General features: G+C 44.8%; 1 protein-coding gene across 5 annotated transcripts in view; it reads right to left on the bottom strand.

The window, feature by feature from the left end:
• The window catches only part of KLC3 (kinesin light chain 3), an 819248-nt gene that overhangs the window by 272833 nt on the left and 521845 nt on the right, over positions 1-24570 (bottom strand). For all 5 annotated transcript variants that reach the window (XM_069207761.1, XM_069207764.1, XM_069207763.1 and 2 more), the window contains exon 8: positions 16019-16192. In XM_069207761.1, the coding sequence (XP_069063862.1) occupies positions 16019-16192 (174 nt within the window). The remainder of the gene's footprint in view (positions 1-16018; positions 16193-24570) is intronic.

Raw genomic sequence — 24570 nt, 5'->3', positions numbered from 1 at the left:
CCTGTGCTGTACAGGATGTCCCTCAAAAGCAGTGGGCTGCTATCCTATGGCTATCATTTAGTGGAAAAGGTAGGGATAGGCTCCTTACTGTGAAAGAAAATGATGCCAATAATTTTACAGTTCTTAAGAATGCACTCCTGGATGGTTATGGCTTAACCACTGAACAGTACAGGATAAAGTTCAGAGAGACCAAAAAGGAGTCTTCACAAGACTGGGTTGATTTCATTGACCAGGCAGTGAAGGCCTTGGAGGGGTGGTTACATGGCAGTAAAGTTACTGATTATGAAAGCCTGTATAACACAATCCTGAGAGAGCATATACTTAATAATTGTGTGTCTGATTTGTTGCACCAGTACCTGGTAGACTCTGATCTGACCTCTCCCCAAGAATTGGGAAAGAAGGCAGACAAATGGGTCAGAACAAGGGTGAACAGAAAAGTTCATACAGGGGGTGACAAAGATGGCAATAAGAAGAAAGATGGTGAAAAATCTCAAGATAAGCATGGGGATAAGGGTAAAACCAAAGATCCCACTTCAAATCTTAAACACTCTTCAGAGGGTGGGGATAAAACAAATTCTTCCTCTTCTTCCCAACCTGCACACATTAAAAAGCCTTGGTGCTTTGTGTGTAAAAATAGAGGCCATAGGCCAGGGGATAAGTCCTGTCCAGGTAAACCCCCTGAGCCTACCACCACTAATACATCAAGCTCTAGTGCCCCTAGCAGTAGTGGTACTAGTGGTGGGACTGCTGGCAACAGTCAAGCAAAGGGTGTAGTTGGGTTCACTTATGGGTCCATAGTGGAAATTGATGTAATCAGTCCCAAGACAGTTTCTGTCACACCTAGTGGCACTGGCCTTGCCACACTGGCTGCTTGTCCCCTTACAATGGATAAGTACAGGCAGACAGTTTCAATAAATGGTGTTGAGGCCTTGGCCTACAGGGACACAGGTGCCAGTTTCACTTTGGTGACTGAAAACCTAGTGCCTCCTGAACAACACATCATTGGACAACAGTATAAGATTATTGATGTCCATAACTCCACTAAGTTTCTTCCCTTAGCTATTATTCAGTTTAGTTGGGGTGGAGTTACTGGCCCTAAGCAGGTGGTGGTATCACCTAGCTTACCTGTAGACTGTCTCTTAGGTAATGACCTAGAGGCCTCAGGTTGGGCTGATGTAGAGTTTTATGCCCATGCAGCCATGCTGGGCATCCCTGAGGAATTGTTCCCTCTCATTTCTACTGAAATGAAAAAGCAAAGGAGAGAAGGCCTGAAAACTCAGGAACCCTCTCCATCAACAGGTAAAAAGGGTATCACAGTATCCCCTAACCACCCTACCATTCAGGATACCATTCCTGTGGTGGGAGAAACCTCTCCTGGGGTGGCACCTGTTCCAAGGGAATCATCAGCTGGCAAAACTGGACTCCCTGAGGTGGAAGCACCTCTCTGTGGGATAACTAACATTGGTGAGAAAAACAGCACCATTTTAGTTAACATGGAGCATCCCTCCAACCCTCCCAGAGAAACTTTAGTGCAGAAACCCTGCACTACCTCACAACACTTAGGACAGCATCCCTGCCCTAGTGTGGAGCTCATAGGACAGCATCCCTGCCCTGCTCCAACTCAAGAGAAACAGCATCCCTGTTCTCTCTTCCAGCCAGATGGACAAAGTTTTTGCCCAGCTATGGCTTTTCTGAGACAGCATCCCTGTCTGGCATTTCCATCACTACAAATAGGTTCAGTGGACAATTCCCACTGCTCTAAACTAAAACTTACTGATAGAAACTCTGAAAATACATCTTCACATTGTTGCTTAGCTAAAAAACTTCAAACAGGGTGGTTTACATCCCCACAGGGAAGTAACCATATAGTGGATGATAAAGGGAGTAACCAATCTATTGCAGAGCTACTCTCTACTTATCACCACTTAGACAATAAAGTCTCAACTGGCCAAGGTTAGCCTTATTGTCCTTCGTTTGGGGGGGGGTTGTGTGAGAAGGTAGCCTCTTTCTAGCCTTGTTACCCCCACTTTTGGCCTGTTTGTGAGTGTATGTCAGGGTGTTTGTCACTGTTTTCACTGTCTCACTGGGATCCTGATAGCCAGGCCTCAGTGCTCATAGTGAACACACCATGTTTTCAGTATGGTTGTTATGTGTCACTGGGATCCTGCTGGTCAGGACCCCAGTGCTCATAGGTTTGTGGCCTATATGTATGTGTCACTGGGACCCTGTCACACAGGGCCCCAGTGCTCATAGGTGTGCATGTATATGTTCCCTGTGTGGTGCCTAACTGTCTCACTGAGGCTCTGCTAACCAGAACCTCAGTGGTTATGCTCTCTCATTACTTTCAAATTGTCACTAACAGGCTAGTGACCATTTTTACCAATTTACATTGGCTTACTGGAATACCCTTATAATTCCCTAGTATATGGTACTGAGGTACCCAGGGTATTGGGGTTCCAGGAGATCCCTATGGGCTGCAGCATTTCTTTTGCCACCCATAGGGAGCTCTGACAATTCTTACACAGGCCTGCCACTGCAGCCTGAGTGAAATAACGTCCACGTTATTTCACAGCCATTTTACACTGCACTTAAGTAACTTATAAGTCACCTATATGTCTAACCTTTACCTGGTAAAGGTTAGGTGCAAAGTTACTTAGTGTGAGGGCACCCTGGCACTAGCCAAGGTGCCCCCACATTGTTCAGAGCCAATTCCCTGAACTCTGTGAGTGCGGGGACACCATTACACGCGTGCACTACATATAGGTCACTACCTATATGTAGCTTCACCATGGTAACTCCGAATATGGCAATGTAACATGTCTATGATCATGGAATTGCCCCCTCTATGCCATCCTGGCATAGTTGGCACAATCCCATGACCCCAGAGGTCTGTAGCACAGACCCTGGTACTGCCAAACTGCCCTTCCTGGGGTTTCACTGCAGCTGCTGCTGCTGCCAACCCCTCAGACAGGCAGCTGCCCTCCTGGGGTCCAGCCAGGCCTGGCCCAGGATGGCAGAACAAAGAACTTCCTCTGAGAGAGGGTGTGACACCCTCTCCCTTTGGAAAATGGTGTGAAGGCAGGGGAGGAGTAGCCTCCCCCAGCCTCTGGAAATGCTTTGTTGGGCACAGAGGTGCCCAATTCTGCATAAGCCAGTCTACACCGGTTCAGGGACCCCTTAGCCCCTGCTCTGGCGCGAAACTGGACAAAGGAAAGGGGAGTGACCACTCCCCTGACCTGCACCTCCCCTGGGAGGTGTCCAGAGCTCCTCCAGTGTGCTCCAGACCTCTGCCATCTTGGAAACAGAGGTGCTGCTGGCACACTGGACTGCTCTGAGTGGCCAGTGCCACCAGGTGACGTCAGAGACTCCTGCTGATAGGCTCCTTCAGGTGTTAGTAGCCTTTCCTCTCTCCTAGGTAGCCAAACCCTCTTTTCTGGCTATTTAGGGTCTCTGTCTTTGGGGAAACTTTAGATAACGAATGCATGAGCTCAGCCGAGTTCCTCTGCATCTCTCTCTTCACCTTCTGATAAGGAATCGACCGCTGACCGCGCTGGAAGCCTGCAAACCTGCAACATAGTAGCAAAGACGACTACTGCAACTCTGTAACGCTGATCCTGCCGCCTTCTCGACTGTTTTCCTGCTTGTGCATGCTGTGGGGGTAGTCCGCCTCCTCTCTGCACCAGAAGCTCCGAAGAAATCTCCCGTGGGTCGACGGAATCTTCCCCCTGCAACCGCAGGCACCAAAAAGCTGCATTACCGGTCCCTTGGGTCTCCTCTCAGCACGACGAGCGAGGTCCCTCGAATCCAGCGACGCTGTCCAAGTGACCCCCACAGTCCAGTGACTCTTCAGCCCAAGTTTGGTGGAGGTAAGTCCTTGCCTCACCTCGCTGGGCTGCATTGCTGGGAACCGCGACTTTGCAGCTACTCCGGCCCCTGTGCACTTCCGGCGGAAATCCTTCGTGCACAGCCAAGCCTGGATCCACGGCACTCTAACCTGCATTGCACGACTTTCTAAGTTGGTCTCCGGCGACGTGGGACTCCTTTGTGCAACTTCGGCGAGCACCGTTTCACGCATCCTCGTAGTGCCTGGTTCTGGCACTTCTCCGGGTGCTACCTGCTTCAGTGAGGGCTCTTTGTCTTGCTCGACGTCCCCTCTCTCTGCAGGTCCAATTTGCGACCTCCTGGTCCCTCCTGGGCCCCAGCAGCGTCCAAAAACGCCAAACGCACGATTTGCGTGTAGCAAGGCTTGTTGGCGTCCTTCCGGCGGGAAAACACTTCTGCACGACTCTCCAAGGCGAGAGGGATCCGTCCACCAAAGGGGAAGTCTCTAGCCCTTTTCGTTCCTGCAGAAACCTCAGCTTCTTCTGTCCAGTCGAAGCTTCTTTGCACCCGCAGCTGGCATTTCCTGGGCATCTGCCCATCTCCGACTTGCTTGTGACTTTTGGACTTGGTCCCCTTGTTCCACAGGTACCCTAGATTGGAAATCCACAGTTGTTGCATTGCTGGTTTGTGTCTTTCCTGCATTATTCCCCTAACACGACTCTTTTGTCCTTAGGGGAACTTTGGTGCACTTTGCACTCACTTTTCAGGGTCTTGGGGAGGGTTATTTTTCTAACTCTCACTATTTTCTAATAGTCCCAGCGACCCTCTAAAAGGTCACATAGGTTTGGGGTCCATTCGTGGTTCGCATTCCACTTTTGGAGTATATGGTTTGTGTTTCCCCTATCTCTATGATTCCCCATTGCATCCTATTGTAACTATACATTGTTTGCACTGTTTTCTAAGACTATACTGCATATTTTTGCTATTGTGTATATATATCTTGTGTATATTTCCTATCCTCTCACTGAGGGTACACTCTAAGATACTTTGGCATATTGTCATAAAAATAAAGTACCTTTATTTTTAGTATAACTGTGTATTGTGTTTTCTTATGATATTGTGCATATGACACTGAGTGGTACTGTAGTAGCTTCACACGTCTCCTAGTTCAGCCTAAGCTGCTCTGCTAAGCTACCATTATCTATCAGCCTAAGCTGCTAGACACCCTATACACTAATAAGGGATAACTGGGCCTGGTGCAAGGTGCAAGTACCCCTTGGTACTCACTACAAGCCAGTCCAGCCTCCTACACTAAGCAACTGGATGAACTCCGTCAGGTACGTTAAAAAATATAGTTAAAAATGTGATAATCTTTTATATTCATTATACTTAAACTTTTCTTTTTTTCAAAGGAACACTTCTTGTAGAGGGGAGTGTGCTAAAACGACTCTTCCTGTTATGAGTCACCGGGCTGCAGAGACACTTCCATATTCCATTGAATTAGTTCCAAAGGGAACACTACTCTAAACTCTTGTCAGAGGGCTGAGGAGACTTCTTTGCTCACCAAGTCTGCGCACTACAAGACATCCCTTTAATACGCTGTGTGATCTCGAGGCACGTGCCTAGATTCAAATGAAAGGAAAGACTTGCTTACTGATGAGGTTGTCGGCTGAGGAGATACTTGATAACAAGGCAGACTCAGAGACACTGCTTATGTTGTCTGTATTTCCACTAGTATCTAGGCCAAAAACATGGCTCAAAAACAGGGAAAAGGAAGAGACCCGAAACGCATTAAAAACAATGTTTCCCTCAACGTACCTACCCTAACTAACTACAACCACAGAAAGGTAACATTATGATAACTGGGAACTTTCCTCTGTGAAATGCGTCACACTAAGCATCCTACAAGTCTTTTATTATGCTGGGATGGGTGATGTTAAACTAGAGAGCTCAAAAAGATTTTTGTTGGTGGCCATCTTGAGATTTCTATTGTATACTCTCGCTCTCAAAGTAAGTGGCATTAAACATCTTACTCTCTGTTTTTGTTTTGAAACACTCCTATAATAGACTAGACATACTACACAATGTTCTGTCCTGAGTTCTTTTTCATGATCCAGACAAGCTATTCAATACATTACTAAAGTAACGATCCCATCACCAATGAGTCAATATAAAGCTGAAACCTTGATGTACTAATTTACTATATTAAATCCACCACAACAGAGGGAGCAGTGGATCACAAAACACAAATGATTTAGAACTCATAAAAGAAAAGTCATGATATATTAATTGTAAGAAATAATCCTACATTAGATACACATCAACCACTATTCTTTATTACTAATATCTATTTAAGATTTTGGTTGCTCAGTGGGACCTTTGTATTTTGTTGGAGGCAGCTGTTTCCAGTTAAACAGTGGTTGGTGGCCACTTTCCCCACCTTTGAGCACCACTTAGCACTGACATATTGTTTTACTACTGGAGGCTTACGCAGGAGTGCGCCTTCTGAGCCCTGACACCTGTTCCAGTTTGATTGTTTATTTGGGCCTTTGAAAGAAACAAGTTACTAACTGTAGTTCTCCAGTATTGGAAACTCTCATAGATTCACATGCTTGAATCATTCCCCGTCGTTGAGATGGGAGTCCCCGTGTAATACAAAAATCATAGTCAACTGCATATAAAGCTCAGAGGCACTAGGCCTCTTAATTTAGTAACATCTTATAGTCATTTTATAAAAAAGGACCAAACTTAAGAGGCAACCAATCTGCTCCCACCACCCTCTAGAACCCTCCTGTGAGGAGCTGATTTCCCTCAGATTGTTCAAGCACAAGTGCAATAATGAATCTAGGACTGAGGAAAATGAAGGTGAGCTCCTCTGGGGAGGAAGGCTGGGTCGCATGTGAATCTATGAAAGTCTCCAATACTGGAGAACTACAGTTAAGTAACTTGTTTCTTACTCCAATATTGGAACTTTCATAGATTCACATGCTTGAATCAGAGTAGTAAGCAGTAGATAACACATTTACGTCCCATAGATAGCAGTACAGTACTCTGAAATACGAACTGGCATGATACTATGTACATACACTCCTTGCTATTACCTACAGCATTATTATAAAGAAAATGGGATATAAAAGAAAACAAGCGGAAGGAGGGAAATAATGATTTAGCTCACCTTCATTGAAACAGGTTTCGAAGGACCGTTTGACCAACGGCTCTCGAACTGACTTCGTGTCCAAGAAGTAATGCTGCGTGAAGGTGTGAGTTGTCCTCCATGTGGCAGCACTACAGATGTCTTTAATTGATACACCAGCAAACAGCGCACAGGACGCAGACACAGCTCTGGTAGAATGCGCCCTTACGCTCTTGTGCAATGTTCTTCCTGCTTTCTGATGGCAGAATGATTGCGTCTTTAATCCACCAGGATATAGTCTGTTTCGTTACCGAGTGACCTTTTCTAGCGGCACTGAACGCTACAAATATCTGAGTGGAATGTCTGAACGATTTTGTTCTGTACAGATAGAATTTTATGCATCTTTTAAGGTCGAGTGAATGGAGAGTTCTTTCCGCAGCAGTTTGCGGGTTCAGGCAGAAAGTTTTAAGCACCACCGACTTGTTGATATTGAACTCCGAAGGCACTTTAGGAACAAACTTAGGATTGGTGCGCAGGTTGACTCTATCCTGTCTGAACTGCAGAAAAGGTTCTTTTATAGTGAAAGCTTGAATTTTACTAACTCTGCGCGCCGAAGTAAGGGCGAGAATGAGAGACACTTTCCAAGTGAGGTACTTGATGTCTGCCCTGTGAATAGGCTCAAAAGGCTCCTTCGTAAGCTGGCCAAGGACGATGTTAAGTTGCCATGCCGGCGGCGGAGGCTTTACTGGAGGAAAAGATCTGAAGAGACCTTTCAAAAATTGCTTTACCAATCTGAGAAAGCATAAGGATGGTTTGCCTGGTACTCTTCTGTATCTGGAGATGACAGCTAAATGGACTCTGATTGAGGAATGGGCTAGACCGAACGTGCCAGCTGTAAGAAATATGGCAACACTGCCTCCGGTGCGGAGGAGAGAGGGTGCATATTTTGGGTTTCACACCATACACAAAATCGTTTCCATTTTAGTCTGTTCGATTTGTTGGTGCTAGCTTCACGTGCGTTAGCTAGCACTTCTCTGCACTCAGACGGTAGATCTAGATGGTTGAATTCATTGTACTCAGGAGCCATGCGTGCAAACTGAGAGACTTGGGGTTCGGGTGCCTCACTTGCCCCCGATTGATAGTAAGCAGCTCTGGGATTGGTCTGAGTCTGATGGGTGGAGAGGCCGACAGGAGAAGCAACTCCATGTACCACAGTTGACGCGGCCACGCTGGAGCTATGAGGATCAGCTGGCAGGGTTTCAACTTCATCTTCCTGATCACCCTTGCGAGGAGAGGAATCGGAAGAAAAGCGTACGCATGCAACCCTGACCATGCAATCGAAAATGCATCCCCACATGATCCCTGTTGGTGATGCCAACTTGCATAATGTTGGCATTTGGCGTTCCGGGAGGATGCAAATAGGTCCAGATTCGGTTTTCCCTACCGGTCGAATATTCGGTTTAGCGTTCTCTAGTCTAATTCCCACTCGTGGGACGATGTCGCTAATCTGCTTAGCGAATCCGCAATGGTATTCTGTAGCCCTGGGAAATGCACCGCTGTTATGTGGATTGAATGGTGAATGCACCATTTCCAGATGGTTTATGCTTCTCGAGAGAGTATGTGAGACCGTGTTCCGCCCTGCTTGTTTAAGTAGTGCACTGTGGTGGTATTGTCTGTCCTGACGAGCACTGCTGACCCTCTTATCCTTCGAAGGAAGGCTTGAACGGCATAATAGACAACTCTCAGCTTGAGAAGATTTATGTGGAACAAACAGTGAGAGAGTGGCCACTTGCTGCTCACCCAAAGGTCCTGCAAGCATGCACCCCATCCTGTGAGTGATGCATCTGTAGTTACAATCATTGGAGGAACTCGTGCCAAGAAGCTGAGTCCTCTGGAAATGTTCTCGGGATTCGTCCACCAATCCAGAGAATGGACCATGCTCGGTGTTACGAGGATGGTATCCTTGTGCTTGCATCCACTGCCTGTCCAGTTCTTCCTGAACTGGGCGCATTCGCAGGCGGCAGAATGGAATGAGGCTTATACATGACAACATTGTGCCCAGCAAGGACTTGTACCACCAAACTAAAAGACACCTTTTTCTTTGGACGCGCCTTGCCAGCTGTATTAGCCTTGTTTGTCTGTCCAGCGCTGGAAAGGCTTTGGCTTGTTGAGTGTGTAAGATAGTCCCTAGGAAGGCTAATCGAGTGGATGGCTGCAGGACCAATTTTTCTTTGTTGAGCATAAGGCCAAATTCCTTGAAAAGGCACAGCGTCGCCTTGACTGAGTTTTCTGCGGACTGGACATCTGGAGCTTTTACCAACCAGTCGTCGAGGTAGGGAAAAACCTGGTGTTGGTTTCTCCTTAGGTAGGCCGCCACTGGCGCTAGACATTTGGTGAAGATTCGTGGTACTGAACGTTGGTCAAAGGGAAGGACCTTGAACTGGAAATGTTTGCTGTTGACCGCAAACCTCAGGTACTTTCTGTGGAGCGGATGAATGGAAATGTGAAAGTACGCGTCCTGAAGGTCCAGAGAGGCCATGTAGTCTGCTCTGTTCAGAAGCTGGAGGACGTCTTGTAGGAAGACCATCCGAAATGTTTGCTTCTTGAGGTACTTGTTTAGCTCCCGTAAGTCCAGGATTGCCCTCCATAGGCGAGACTTTTTTCAGATGAGAAAGAAGCAGGAGTAAAAACCCTTTCCCATCTGGGAATGCGGAACAGACTCTATAGCGCCTTTCTTCAGCATGGTTATTACCTCCAAGCGGAGTAGACAAAGGTGTTTTTGATGAATCTGGGATGAAGGCATTGAAGGAGGGATCTGGGTGAATTCCAACAGGTGTCCGAAGCGGATGACATCCACCACCCACTTGTCTTTGGTTATTTGTTGCCAGTGTTGGATATGATGTTTTAGAATTCCGTGACAAATTGTACGAGGAGAATGTATAGGATGTGTTGTTAGACAGTCATTGTCTACGTGCGGATTCTTTAGGTTGACGCCCCTGTTTCCTCTTGTGGTAGGGCCTGGTATATGCTGCAGAAGGTGGTTGCATCGGCTGGTATTGTGTCCTAGAAGGCTAAAACGTGGAGGAATAGGATGGGTACCTATATTGTTGGTATCCCCCACGAAAGGAAGGTTGACCTCTGGCCCTAGCTCCATGAAAGGTCACTTTTCTGTATTGCAGAGTGCCTAAGGATTTCGCCGTTTCCATATCCGACTTGATGGATTGAAGGGCGTTGTCGACGTGCTTGCCAAATAGAGCTTCTCCGTCGTATGGAAGATCTAATATTTTAGTCTTCACTTTGGGATGAAAGTTGGTAGCTTTGAGACAACCTTCACACCTCAACACAGCTGAACCCGCGAGCAATCTGAAGCCCATTGCCACTATATCCAGTGCACAATCAATGGTCTCAGCTGAAGGTCGCTGGCCCTCTACCAGAACTTTCCTACCTTCTGTCTTGGAGGTGTCTGAAAGCTCTTCCAATGAATGGGATATATCCGACCAGAGCTGTCGATCATATCTGCCTAGCAGAGCAAGGGAGTTGGCCGCCCTTACCACAATGGCGGACATGGAGGGGAAACGCTTGCCGATGTTATCTAAGTGCCTCCCTTCTTTATCTGGCAGTGATGTCAATGGCGTAGAGGGGTTCCTGGCGCGACGTTGGGCGGCTTGCGATATTACGGAGTCCGGCTTCAGGTGTCCTGAGAGGCAAGCCAGAGCATCCTCTGTGGGTTTATATTTCTTATCCAGTCTCGGCAAAACCGCAGGAACCGTTGCCGGATTCTGCATAATTTTCAGACCCTGCCTCCAAACATCGTCTATGATGGGTATAGCTCAGACCATTTTCCTGTGGGGCTCTTTAAAGTCATGTAGGAAGCAATCCTGCCGCATTTGAAGATCGAACCGCGTGGTGGCACGCTCAAGCAGCTTATGGAAGCCACCTATATCTTCAGGTGGGGACTCAACCATGGGCGCTGTAGGAGAAGCAGGAGCCAGTATAATGTAATCATTCCACTCATCATTATCAGGCTGTATCTCACCTTCCTCATCGGAGGACACCTGATGTCTTGGTGTGGAAAGAACAGACTGCTGTGACCTTGGCTGAGGTGTATGATGCGTCTGCTGCAAGTAAGAAGTTGCTGGCGGAGGCGGAAGTATCAGTTGTTGCACGGACGAAGGCTCAGCTGGAAAACGTTCCTGATAGTCCGCCAACATTGTTTGTAAGTCAGAAACAAGCCCAGGGGGAAGACCGACCAGTGCTGGCTGCTCATAATAGCCTTGTGTATAGTATGAAGCATCATCATCATCCGAGTATTCTTGGCACTTAACCCTTAACTGGGAAGGGCTGCTGGCCACTCCAAATATACCCTCCTCATCCGAATTATATTCATCTAAGAGATGTGAGGGTAAAAGGCTGGAAACCTTGCTAGGAGACGTAACTGATGGTGCTAGGTGATACTTTTTCGCCCTCCTGTGAGCATCCTGGTCCCCTGACGAAAACAGAGGCAAGGAACATGGCCTCTGAACCTTTACTGCAGTCTTCATCGTCGACGGTGGTGCCATCGACAGTGGTATCGTCGACAAGAGCATCGCCATATCGATTGTCGTTGATGGTGGAAGCGCTGATGGTAGAAACGTATTCGACGATTGGAGTGTCGTCGACGAAGCCGTCGTCGGTGGAAGCAGCATTGACAAGGCCGTCGACAGTGGAAACAGCGTCGACGAGGCCGTCGACGGGGGGGGGGGTTGTTGACGGTATCTAAGCCGATGGTGAAGCTATAGGACGTGCCATCGACGAGAAAGAGCATTTTGTCAACGAACAGCCGGATCTCGCCATAGAGACAGACAGTGTGGCGACGGAGGAAGTCGTCGTCAGGACTTGAGCCGTCGACGGCGCCGTCGTCGACGATGATCCTGTCGATGGTGCAGATGTTGATTTTTTGAAGGTATGCTTTACCTTGAGTGGTGGAGTCGACGGCTCAGAAACAGGCTTCTTTTTTTACTTTAAGTCTGAAGCTTTAGTCTTCATCCTTGAAGGGCTACCGGTTTTTGAGGATGCCTCAGAAGATTTTTTACCAACTTTCCTTGGTCTTTCTTCGGATGAAATTTCAGATTGTCTTTTGACAAGCATTTTCACCACAGAAACAGAAAAAGAGGCACTGTCCTCATCAGAGACAGGATTGTCCATGGATTTAAACTTTTATAGCCAGATGAGAAGACAACCCTCTCTGTCCTTAAGAGTCTTAGAAGAAAATGTTCAACATACCTTGCAATCTCTAGGTTTATGGCTAGGATAGGGACAATATATACAGTCCTTATGCTGATCATCAACATGTAGCCTTTTCTTCATGCAGGTAACACAGGCTCTAAAAAGCCCTTTTTTAGGTGTCTCTGACATGGTAGCCAGTTTGAACCACCTTGAATTATTCTTGAAGGGAGAAAATATCCAAATCCACTCAGAAAAGATTTCTGAGAGAAAAAACTGAGCAGAGCTCAGAGGAGACTCCTTAGCACAACGTGCAGTGGAAAATCTGAGGGAAATCAGCTCCTCACAGGAGGATTCTAGAGGGTGGTGAGAGCTGATTGGTTGCCTCTTAAGTTTGGTCCTTTTTTATAAAATGACTATAAGATGTTACTAAATTAAGAGGCTTAGTGCCTCTGAGCTTTTATATGCAATTAAGTATGATGTTTGTATTACATCCAATACTGGAGTAAGCACCCTTGCCTCTTTTTACTTTATACGTCAGAGATGAGTTTGATTCAAGATTGAGATAAGATTGTAGAGGATTCGTTTAAGAATTTGAGTGGAGGAGTTATGGTTAACAAAGTAGTGATCCAGGGGAACCATAAACTAGGAAAGGATTGAAAATTACATTTATATGACTTGAGAAGCTCAAGGACGCTGGGATGTCAAAATGGTGGCATTTCTAGGGGTCTTCCATCCCAGATTATTCCTACAGATGATGAGCTGGATGAAGATTTATTACTAAGCTAGGGGAAGGAGCTGAGCAGTACTTCCATGAACATAATGAAAGATTGAGAAAGCAGAAAGGAAAGTCTGCAAATTGTTACAAGAAATATAAGTAGCTGAAAACGAAATTATAGGTTTAAATTTGCCAGAACCTACTAAGAAGGATTATGAGACATTGGAGGAGATTTTGAATAAACAATAACATGAGATAAAACAGAGAAAGGCCAAGGAACCAAAAAGGGATGAGACTGACTATATGAATCGCAGAGTCTTTACTTTCGCTAAATGTTTTGACCACCTGGTCAAAAAGAATATTATGGCAGTGAGAAACAGAACACCCTCTGTGGGGAGTAGAAGCACCACTCTGCCTAGTAATATTTCGAGAAGTTAAAGCAAGGATGCAAGGGAGGAGACTTCTGACCAGTATAGAGAAAATACTTTTATAAGGAACTTTTACATATTAGGGTGGCCAATCAGGATATGAGCTCCAGAGTGAACATTACAGAAAAAACAGAATGAGAACAAGAGGAAATATTATCGCAAAATGAAAGGAGGGCTATGTGGACAAGATCCTGAAGCAGGAACAAACAATGATCCAACATATGGGTTCAGATGTTAAGGTTGTTAATTTATGTCCTGAGAGCTTGTATTGTGCCATGTATTGTGTACTCAAGAAAGGTATGAGTTTCTGTCCAACTAGTGGTTGCAATATTTATCAATTTATGAAGTACTTTCTATTGTATAGACTCATTGGTGATGGGATCTTTACTTCTGTAATATATCGAATTGCTTGTAAAGTGCATTTTGTTTGATTGTAGCCCTGATGAAGTCCAAGGTGTATTTACAAGACATGTGTTGGCTTAAAGTATATATGAAATCACTTTTGAAATTGAGTTGAAGATTGAAATAAAGAACTACAGAATACTTTGGACTTTATTACTGATATCTATATAGTATTTTGGTAGGTCGAGCGGTCCTCTGTATTTTGTTGGAGGCAGCTTCTTCCACTTTAAGTGGTTGGTGGTCACTTTTACGCCTTTGAATGCCACTTAGCACGGACACATTTTTTTTACTACTAGAGGATTCTGAGCCCTGCCACCTATTCTTGTTTAATTGCTTATAAAGTTGATTTAACTTTATATGTATTTTATGCAGTGAACTGTTTTATAAACTCAACATGGTTTTATTGTAATGATGGTATGTTTGAGTTTTTACTCAAAAAGCAATACATTTGAACTGAATTCTGTATTTTGAGTCACAGGCTTCATATTTCCTTACTGAAGGGCAAGCCGTTTGTGGTTTCCTTGGTCACAAGGTGGTCTCCTTCAATCCAGTGAGATACCTGATTCTAAGAGCTCTTGGGCATAGTACATTCACACAGTTCCCGAAATTCAAGTAGCTTGAACTCACCACCCTTTGTGTTTCGATTAAGGCTACCACTTTCTAGAAAGGCACCCATGTTTGTTGGTTTTCCAAGTATGGTTTCATGATGTACCTGTTTAGTGCAGTCTCTTTCATGGTCCTCGTCTTGGGATACACCAACTTGGGTCTCCAATGACTACTAGTAGTACCCATATAAATGGGAGACCCCTGACCTTTTAAACATGTGAAACAAGAATTATTGTGCCTGCCTCCCACTTACTGCTGCCTCAATTTCAATGCACTCTAATGGGAAAATGAAATTCACTGATTTGTTTCCCTAAATCTCTCTCTTCTCTGTACCCAAATGTTGGCATGTATATGTGATCCCAGCAGGTTGTTGGACAGGAGGTCATGGGACAAATCCTCCCCAACAACCCTCCCCCCTTTTTGTTTCATCTTCAGTTCTGGAGGAGATTTCTAGTTCACAAACAAAAAGTAGAATGTTCCATTTTCAAACATGGAATTCCATGAGACTGTCCTTCACTGAAACTTCTTTTCAGTCTTTTCTTAGTTTTGGGGATAATATCATATGAATTCCTAACTGATTCTTGTTTCTTCCAATCTGCTCTTGACTTACATGTTCTTCCTGTTTTTTAAAAAGACCCTGAATTCATGAATGAGGAGGTAAGCATTTTTTCTATTCTCCAAACAGCAGCCTTGATATCACCTAGCTCTTTCACCAAAAAACATAAAACATAATAATGTATTATCAAAGATTAATTATGACATACATTGCAAGAATAGGGATTTGAAACCCATAGTTGGGAAAAGTTAACAGATGTAGGCAGTTCTAAATTTGTTTCCCAGTTTGTGACTTACTCTGTAGCTTTTGTCATCTTCTGTTTATAATGCTTCCTCTGACATGTGCCCTTTGTTCTATCTGTTTGTAGACTGCATAAGTCTACCTTCCCTTTTCAAACTGTTCTCTGGATTGGTAGGTTTCTACCTTTGAGCTGTGCGTCATGCTGTAATATGCCTGCTTGCACCACATGCATCCTGCTCCAGCTGCCCACTTAATGATTTTTGCACCTTACTACTGTATATTTCCCAAGGCTTGACAGATATGAAAAAATAGATTTGACCCTTTCCCTTCAAAGCTATTTTGTCAATTAGATAAATGTTTGTTTCGTATTTTCTTTTATAGTTATATTTCACAGTCTGCTCTTCCACTGTCCAGACCATATAGCCTGACAGGCTGGCACCATATTGTCCGGTGACTTAGGACCTGGTGTTAATCTGTAACATTAACCCAGGAACGCTACCCCGGGAGCACCTCTCTAAGGATCTGACTGAAGACTGACTTCACTCGCTAGTTGGTATTTCTGAGACCCTAAGGCGTTCTTATTGCAATTTTATGAAAAAGATAAAAGGGCTTCCTTATTAGGACACTGAAGAAAAATATAAACAGTGTTGAAGACCTCTGTGAAAGAAGTGTGAAAGACATTAGGAAAGGAGCACATTTGATCCAATCAAATGTGGTAGGGCACTGCCTCTTCAAACCATGACATGCGGCTGGTAGCAAGATGTGCAGAAGAGACCCCCAAAGACAGAGCCATAACCATGCCAATAGAAGGAACACCACTGAAATGATGACGGAATGTGAGGGATGGGTAAATTGAGAAGTGGTTATAAAAGCACAAGAAGGTATCAGGGAACAGCATCCGTGTGCCTCACCAGGTTGTTCTTGGTCTTAACCACATTTGCATCTTCGGGGCCTAGAGTGCTTTTGTAGATGCACAATGCCCGCTCATAGTACTCCTCCACTTCCTGGAATTTGCCTTGGTTCTGACAGAGCAGTGCCAGGTTGTTCAACTGCTTAGCCACATCTGGGTGATCCACACCCAACACCTGTGAAAATTAAAAATGAGGAAATGAATAAAGTAATTATCTTGTTCATGGAGTTATAAATATTAAGCAGAGATTCCACTTTAAAGAACTTTGAATTTAATGCTCAAACACCTGTGCAAAATGGCTGAAGGCACTCCTGTTGTGCCAAAAGACACAGGCTGGTCTTGTGCGCAGCACCCTTCACCCTCAGGGGAAAAAGCTCAGGGGAGAAGCAAGTAGGTGTGAAGGTAGTAGGGGCATCCCGACAACAACTAGAGGTCAGATGGGCACAAAGTGGAACATGCTCAGTTGCAAAAGAGATGGCATAGGAAGCTAAAGAATTGAGGCATCACCATGTGGTGCTGGAACAATTTTCAGAGTCGGGATGCTTCCAACAATGTTACGTCACTGAAGTAATAGCAATTGTGAAAAATTCAAGCATCACACTAAGAACAAGTGCAGCAAGTGAGCCATGCTCATTCAGTAGGAAAGTGTTAAGATCTATATTAGTAAAGTGTGTTAGTTCAGAGCCATTTGAAATAGTATATTTGTAAATGAAAAAACACTAAATACGCACAAACATGTAGTTTTAGTGATATATTGTTAATTAATGTGTGAAAATCAGGCTTCAGAAATATTTATCATCTACACATCGTCATGTAAAGTGCTTTGATTTTTTTTTGTTTTAAAAAGAAGCCATGGTAATTTTCGAGACATTCAGTTATCCAGTCACCAAAGCAGTAGGGCCATTACCATTAAAACATCTCAATCCCATTCAACCATACCCTTTCGCCTCCCCCGTCATGTCTTTTGGTGTCAACATATGATGGTGCTATGGGCAAGATGTGACCTGCTTTTCCTAATCAGTTCTGGAATATGTCAAAGTACGTCATGTGAGCTGGGGGCCTGTTACATGGTCATCTTGCATAACAGGTATTGTGACAGGGGTATTAATAATCCTTGAGCTAAGTGTTTACTGATAGGGGGCCCAGCTTCCAGGTGGAGAGGGGTCCTGGTGTGCCACACTAACTCTTCCCATTCCTTGGCCATATCCACTGAGCCACGCCCACATCTAGTCTCCCGTAGTAGTACTGCCCCATCATAACCCACCCATTGCTTAAGTTTCCTTTGCAATACTCCTATTCTGGGTCCATTCTGAGCCTTCCTATTGCAAGTAATCTCCTGCTTTGCAAGCAAGAATGTTACTTCTTGAAACCTGCTCGTGGCTTTGGGTTTAGCAGAGTGTGGAAAGCAGCAAATGCCTTGATTTGTTTTGATCATATTAAAATGTATGTTCCCATCTTATTTCAGAATAATAAGAAAATTGTTTCATCTTTGCTGTGTTTTTATGTTAGAAAACTATTGACATCCTACAGCCTTTCAAGTCAGAGAAAGAAAAGTAAACACCAATATTCATATTAAAACAATAAGCAGCAATTTTACAGAAGACATGACCTGACATTTGACCTCTGTCTTTAAATGCACAGTAGATGTGGCAAGATGAAAACTAAATTTAAGGTCATATTTTTTGCTCATTTACCTTCTGAGCTAAAGCATGGTTATTTTGCCATGCACAAAGTCATCCGAAACGGTGGCCATAGAACAACTAGGCCATGAAGCTGGGGGTATGGAAAGCATACGAACAGACAAAAAAAAGTTAATCGAGGATATGAGGAGGGTGTCTAGAGATGCCAGGCCCTCCACGGGGAGTAAAGAACCTGACAGGGAAAACAAGGAAACAGGACACAGGGATTTTAGATGAATCAATGCTGGTTTGATCCTCTTTATTGGGACTGAGTAAAAAGGGCACACAGGCTGAGCTAGTTGTGGGAAAAAGAGAGAACAGGGTGGCTTTCCCTCAGTAAAGAGGAGAAACAATGGATGAGAACAGAAGGGAACAATTGGCAATGTGTGCCACATCTCAAGGTGAAGGTAGAAGGCAACCGACAAATAATCACTGGGTGCTTTTTTCCCTGATAGGAAAACTCGTTCTTACTAAGAATAGTGACAGTTCCATAGGATATTTTGCACATCGGATGAGGGTCCATAAGGTGACTGACACAGGGGGACTTGTTAGCGTGTAGAGTTTGAAGTACTTTTTTTTTTGTTGGTATTGTCATTGCATTCATTTATTTAAACAAAGAGAGCAAATCAGATTTCAGACAACACAGAAGAAGGCGAATACATTTAAAAAGGAAACAGCCTCTTAAAAGGTCCACATGTTGCCAGCCACGCAAACCATATATAAGTTGCTTCAGATGATAAACATTACCTGTTTCTGGCTCGTAACAGCGTCAACACATCCTTTCAGCTGTTAATGTCAAAGGCCTTAAATAGTCATAATAACCATTCAGTAGCCAAGTAGTTTTTGCCAAGAACAACTAGAAAGCACCCAATTGTTTAAATTCCAGCCATTTTGCAGTCACAATTTCTTTTCTTGACCACTTGGGTATTCTGTTTTGTATAGTAGTCATGTACAGGTAAGGTTAAATATTTTATTGTTGAGAGTGCAAACAAAAGAAGAAAATAGCAAGATACATCATAAACATACTTTAATCATGAGAACATAAATATATAATAATTACTTCCCAAAATGTGAGCAGGTCATTGGAGATAAGCAATAAAATAACTAACATAATCAACAATGTCTAATCTGACACCATTCAAATTCCTCCAAATACAATAACATTTCAGGGTGGATCCTTTGACCTTGGCTATCTGAAGTTCTCTTTCACATGCCTCCATCACTTCTTTCCACCACTCCTCATGTTCTGGCAGAAATGAACATTTCTAATTTCTTTTAATAATAAGTCTAGCTATAAAAAGAGTGTAAAGAACCCAATTGGTAGCACCTATACCCAACAGGATCAATTTTGGCGTAGGTATCCCTGCATGAGGTTGTCCTTTAGATATCTGCCGTTGGGCGAAGACCAAAATGGTATCAATTTAGGACATGTGGCAAACATATGGGCATTATCAGCTGTTTCGAAAGCACAGCGTGGGCATTTATACGATCTATTATACCATTTGCACAACTTGGAAGGACTAATGAAAAAATCTAACATTGTACAAAATATCTGGTATCTTAACCTTGTAGACGTGACAACTTTGCAGTATTGTGTAAGGATGTTGAAGAGTTCTTGTGTTGAAACCCTCTGATTTAAACTAACGGTCCACTTATCAGCCAAAATTCTCAGATCATTAAGAGTGCTGGGTAAAACAACTATATAGGGTAGTGGAGTGTATTCAACAGCAATGCACCTACAGTTTTCTATCTTAAACCCCACATTCATTCACACTGTCACCACATTTGGGAAGTGCATCTTACTTAGCACCACTACCCAGCTTGCTTTGTGTAAACTATATTTTTCAGCAATACTTAATGAATGCTTACCAAATATCAATTGTGCAATATAAGGTTGGGCCAGTGGGGTAGCAATATTGCTACTCTTACTCAGTAACACAGTCCAAATCTGCAATTATTTGAAAAGGTGGCTAGGTTTATGGTAAATTCTGCCTCTAGATCTATGAAAGCTTTAAGCCCTGAGTCATCAATAAAGTCACTTAACCGCTTAATCCCCAGCTGCGACCAAGGTCCTAAATAGGAAGAGGTAAACCACTCCTGTAAATCCTGGTTATCCAGCAGTAGTGTGTAGGCATGAAAAAGTGGAATTTTCAAGAACCTCCTGTGAGAAAGTAGCCTCTTTCTAGCATTGTTACCCCCATTTTTGGCCTGTTTGTCAGTGTATTTTACTCTCTCACTTGGATACTGCTAGTCAGGACCCAGGTGCTCATAGGTTGTGCACTACATGTCAGTATGTTTTATTGTTTTGTCAGTATGCTTGACTGTGTCACTGGAGTCCTTCTAACCAGAACTCCAGTCCTTATGCTATCTCCGTTTCCAAATTTGTCACTGTAGTCTAGTGACTCAATAGTGACTCAATTTTTCCAATTTTGATTGGCACACTGGACTCCCCTTATAAATCCTTAGTATATGGTGTCTAGGTGGTACCCAGGGCACTGGGGTTCCAGGAGATCCTTAAGGGCTGCAGGATTTTTTTTGCCACCCATTAGGAGCTCATACAAATACTCCTTCAGGACTGCCACTGCAGCCTGAGTGAAAAATGTAAACACTATTTCAAAGCCATTTTCACTGCACCAGGTAACTTATAAGTCACCTATATAACTAACCTTCACTTACTGAAGGCTAGGTGCAAAGTTGCTGTGTGTGAGGGCACCCCTGCACTAGCAAAGGTGCCCCCATGTTGTCCTGGACCAATTTCCCAGACTTTGTGAGTGCGGAGACACCATTATAAGCGTGCACTACATAAATGTCATTACATATATGTAGCTTCACACTGGTAACTCTGAATATGACCATGTGAGGTGTCTAAGATTGAGAAATTGTACCCCCAATCTGATTCTGGAATTGGGGGGCCAATTCCATGCACCCAGGGGGCTCCACCATGGAACCCTAGTGCTGCCTAACCAGCTCTCTGAAGTTTCCATTGCAGCCCCAGCTACTGCCACCTCACAGACAGGTTTCTGCCCTCCTGAGGATTGAGCAGCTCAATCCCAGAAAGGCGGAACAAAATATTTCCCTCAGGAGAGGGGAGTTACACCCTCCCCATTGGAAATAGGTGTTACAGGCATGGGAGGGGTATCCTCCCAGAGCCTCTGGAAATGCTTCCAGGGGCACAAACGGTGCCCTCCTTGCATAATCCAGTTCACACCGGTTCAGGGACCCCCAGTCGCTGCTCTGGCGCGAACCTGGACAAAGGAAAGGGGAATGACCACTCCCCTGTCTATCACCACCCCAAGGGTGGTGCCCAGAGCTCCTCTAGAGTGTCCCTGGGTTCTGCCATCTTGTTTTCAGGATGGTCAGGGAACTCTGGGAGCACCTGAGTGGCCAGTGCCAGCAGGTGACATTAGAGACCCCTCCTGAGAGGTGCTTACCTGGTTAGGTGACCAATCCCCCTCTTAGGGCTATTTAGGGTTTCTCCTCTGGGTGTTTCCTCAGATTCGGTTTGCCAGACTCCACCAGGACTCCTCTGCATCCTCTGCTTCAGCTTCTGACTGTCGGATCAACCGCAGACTGCTCCAGGAACGCTCTAACTGCATCCAAGAAGGCTACTGCAACTCTGGAACTTCAGCTCCTGACAGAAACTGCAACATTTTCCAGGTTGTGCAGGCTCTGAGGACTGCCTGTCTGCACCAGAAGGACCGAAGGAATCTCCAGTGGAGTGACGGAGTCAGTTCCCTGCATCAGCTGGCACCTCTCTGCAATGACAACTGGTACTCTGGGACTCCTCTCCTATCGACAAACGTGATCCCTGGAAAACAGGTGGTGGACCGAAGTGATCCTGACTGTCCAAAGGTCCAGCAGTCCAAATTTGGTGGAGGTAAGGGTTTGCCTCCCGAGACAGGAAGTTCCCCCTGTGCAGCACGTGTTCTGCAGCTCCTAGGGTTTCTTTGAGCTTCTTCCATAAATCCTTTGTGCACAGTGTAGCCCAAGGCCCCAGCACTCTATCCTGCGACGCTCAGCTCCCTGAGTTGTCCTCCGCCAGCGTGGGATCCCTTTGTGAAGTGCTGCGACAACCGCATTTTGCAGCTCCTTTGTCCCCATGTCCTAGGACTCCTGTGGGCGCTGCCTGGTCTTCTGAGGGCTCTCCGAGGTACTGAGAGTCCCCTCTGTCTTCTCAGTCTGAGTTGAGACACCCAAGTCCCTCCTGGGCACAGGTAGCGCCTTTTCCCGCCAACTGCAACATTTGCGTGAGCCAAGGCTTGTTGGCGGAATTCAACGACGAAAATGAGCCTGCATTCAACGACTCGACATGGGACATCTCTTGCACCAAACAGGAACTCGCAGCCGTCTTCTTTAGTGCAATTCTGACTTTTTCTTCCAACCGGAGAATCCACTCTTTCACCTTCATCTGGGTTAGAAGGGGCTCTTGTTCTTCCTGGACTCTTCATCGACTTCTGGACTTGGTCTCCCCTCTCCATAGGTCCTCAGGTCCAGAAATCCATTGTTAGTGTCTTGCAGACTTGCTTGGTTTTTGCAAAATTTCCCACAACTTCTAGTGTGTCCTGAGAAAACTTGTGGACTTTACTCCAGTGTTCCTGGGCTCTGGGGTGGGGTATTTTACTTACTTTTGGTGTTGTGTTACACTCCCAGCGCCCCTCTACACACTACACTTGCCTAGGGGTAAACCAACATTTGCATTCCACTATTTTAGTATATGGTTTTTGTTGCCCCTAGGCCCATTGCAATCTATTGTGTTTTTCACTGTTTTCATTATTTTATGACTGTTTACTTACCTGATTTTGGTTACTAGTGTACACATTGTATATAATACTTACCTCCAAAGGGTGTATAGCCTCTAAGATATTTTTGGCCTTGTGTCACTAAAATAAAGTACCTTTATTTTTGGTAACACTGAGTATTGTCTTTCTTGTGTGTAAGTACTGTGTGACTACAGTAGTATTGCAAGAGCTTTGCATGTCTCCAAGTTCAGGCTGGGCGGCTAGGCCTCAAGACAGCCTAAGCTGCTAGACACTGCCTACATTTCACTAAGGTGGATCACTGGACTTGGTATAAGGTAAGTACCTCTGGTACCCACTACAAGCCAGGCAAGCTTCTTTGGAGGTGCAGAAGTGGGATAAGTGCTTGCAATTGACTTATCACTTTGTCATTGGTGCTTTCGACAAGAAAGTGTACTCTAATACTTAGAGGTACATAAAATTATGCCTAGCAGTCTCATTTTCACTCTAAAGAAATTGTTTTCTTTTTTTTTTCTTCTTTAAAAAGTTAGGTGAAATAGTTTTGCTTACTTCTTACTCTTCATGCTAACTTTTCTATCACTATGTCTTCCTCCGAGGCCACCCCAAGGGTTGTCAAACTACCTATGAGAACCTTAACTATAAAAGTCTGAGGGGGCTTTGCTTAGAGAGAAGTCTAGGGATTGGGAAGAACCCTAACAAAGATTTCCTTTTGAACGTCCTTCTCCAGGATGACCAAGAAAAGTCTGGTCACCCGGTAGAAGAGGAGGTGGAGGGAGATTCTAACAAGGTAGATTCAGGAGAGGGTCCTGAAGATCCAAGGGCGGGTCTTTCCACAGATCTTTCCACTAATAAACCTCCTAGTGTAGCTGGTAGTGGGAAGGGGGTCACACTCAGATAGGGATCCCTTCACACCTAGAGGCCAGGTAGCTAGGGTTACACAGGTTAGGGAACGATCAACCTCTGCTCACTCCCATGTCACTTCAGCCTCAGTGTCAAACACATCCAACCGTGAGGACAACACCCTAGATAGGGAACTCAGTAAGCTAAGTTTGGAGGAGGCCAGACTGAGGCTGCAACAGCAACAGTGGGCCTTAGATAGGAATCCCTAGCTGTGGAAAGTGAAAGAAAGGGTTGGGGTTAGTTCCTCATGGAGGCAGCAGCATTGAAAGTTTCAGAAGTTATGAGGTCAGGGAGGAAAACATTAACTCCAGAAACATACGTAAGATTGTTCCCCCATACAAGGTGGGGGATGATATCCAAAAATGGTTTGCAGCACTTGAGAGGGCCTGTAAGGTTCAAAGGCTTCCTCAGAAGCAGTGGGCTGCTGTACTTTGGTTGTACTTCTCTGACAAAGGGAGAGATAGACTCCTCACTGTTAGGGAGGAGGACTCAGACAATTACAACATTCTCAAAAATGCACTCATTGATGGTTTTGGGCTCACCAAAGAGCAATATAGAATTAAGGTCAGGGAAACCAAGAAAGAATCTTCACAAGATTGGGTTGACTTTGTGGACTGTTCTGTCAAAGCTTCTGAAGTTTGGTTACATGGCAGTAAGGTGTCTGCTTACCAGGGTCTGTATAAGCAGATTTGAGAGGGCATATAATGAATGGTTGTGTATCTGATTTGTTACACCAGTATCTTGTGGACTCAGATCTGACCTCTCACCAAGAATTGGGAAAGAAGGCAGACAAATGGGTCAGAACAAGGGTGAGCAGAAAAGCTCATACCAGGAGGTGACAAAGAAAAGAAGAAGGATGGTGAAACATCTCAAGATAAGCATGGAGATAAAAATAAACATAACAATCCTTCTTCAGGTCCACAACACTCCTCTGGGGGTGGAGATAAATCATCTTCCTCTTCTTCACACTCTACACCCAATAGAAAGCCCTGGTGCTATGTGTGCAGGGATAAAGGCCATAGGCCTGGGGATAAATCCTTCCCAGGTAAAGCCCCTGAGCCTACCACCACTAATACATCCACTTCAAACTCTGGTGCCCCTAGCAGTAGTAGTAATAGTGGTGGGACTACTGGCAATAGTCAAACAAAAGGTGCAGTTGGGTTCACTTTTGGGTCCATTATAGAAACTGGGGTAGGTATAGAAACTCCCAAGACAGT

This window comes from Pleurodeles waltl, chromosome 9, assembly GCF_031143425.1.
Source record: "Pleurodeles waltl isolate 20211129_DDA chromosome 9, aPleWal1.hap1.20221129, whole genome shotgun sequence".
Taxonomy (NCBI): Eukaryota; Metazoa; Chordata; class Amphibia; order Caudata; family Salamandridae; genus Pleurodeles; species Pleurodeles waltl.
Note: the sequence above shows the minus strand (reverse complement) of the source record. Positions and strands in the feature narration are given on the sequence as shown.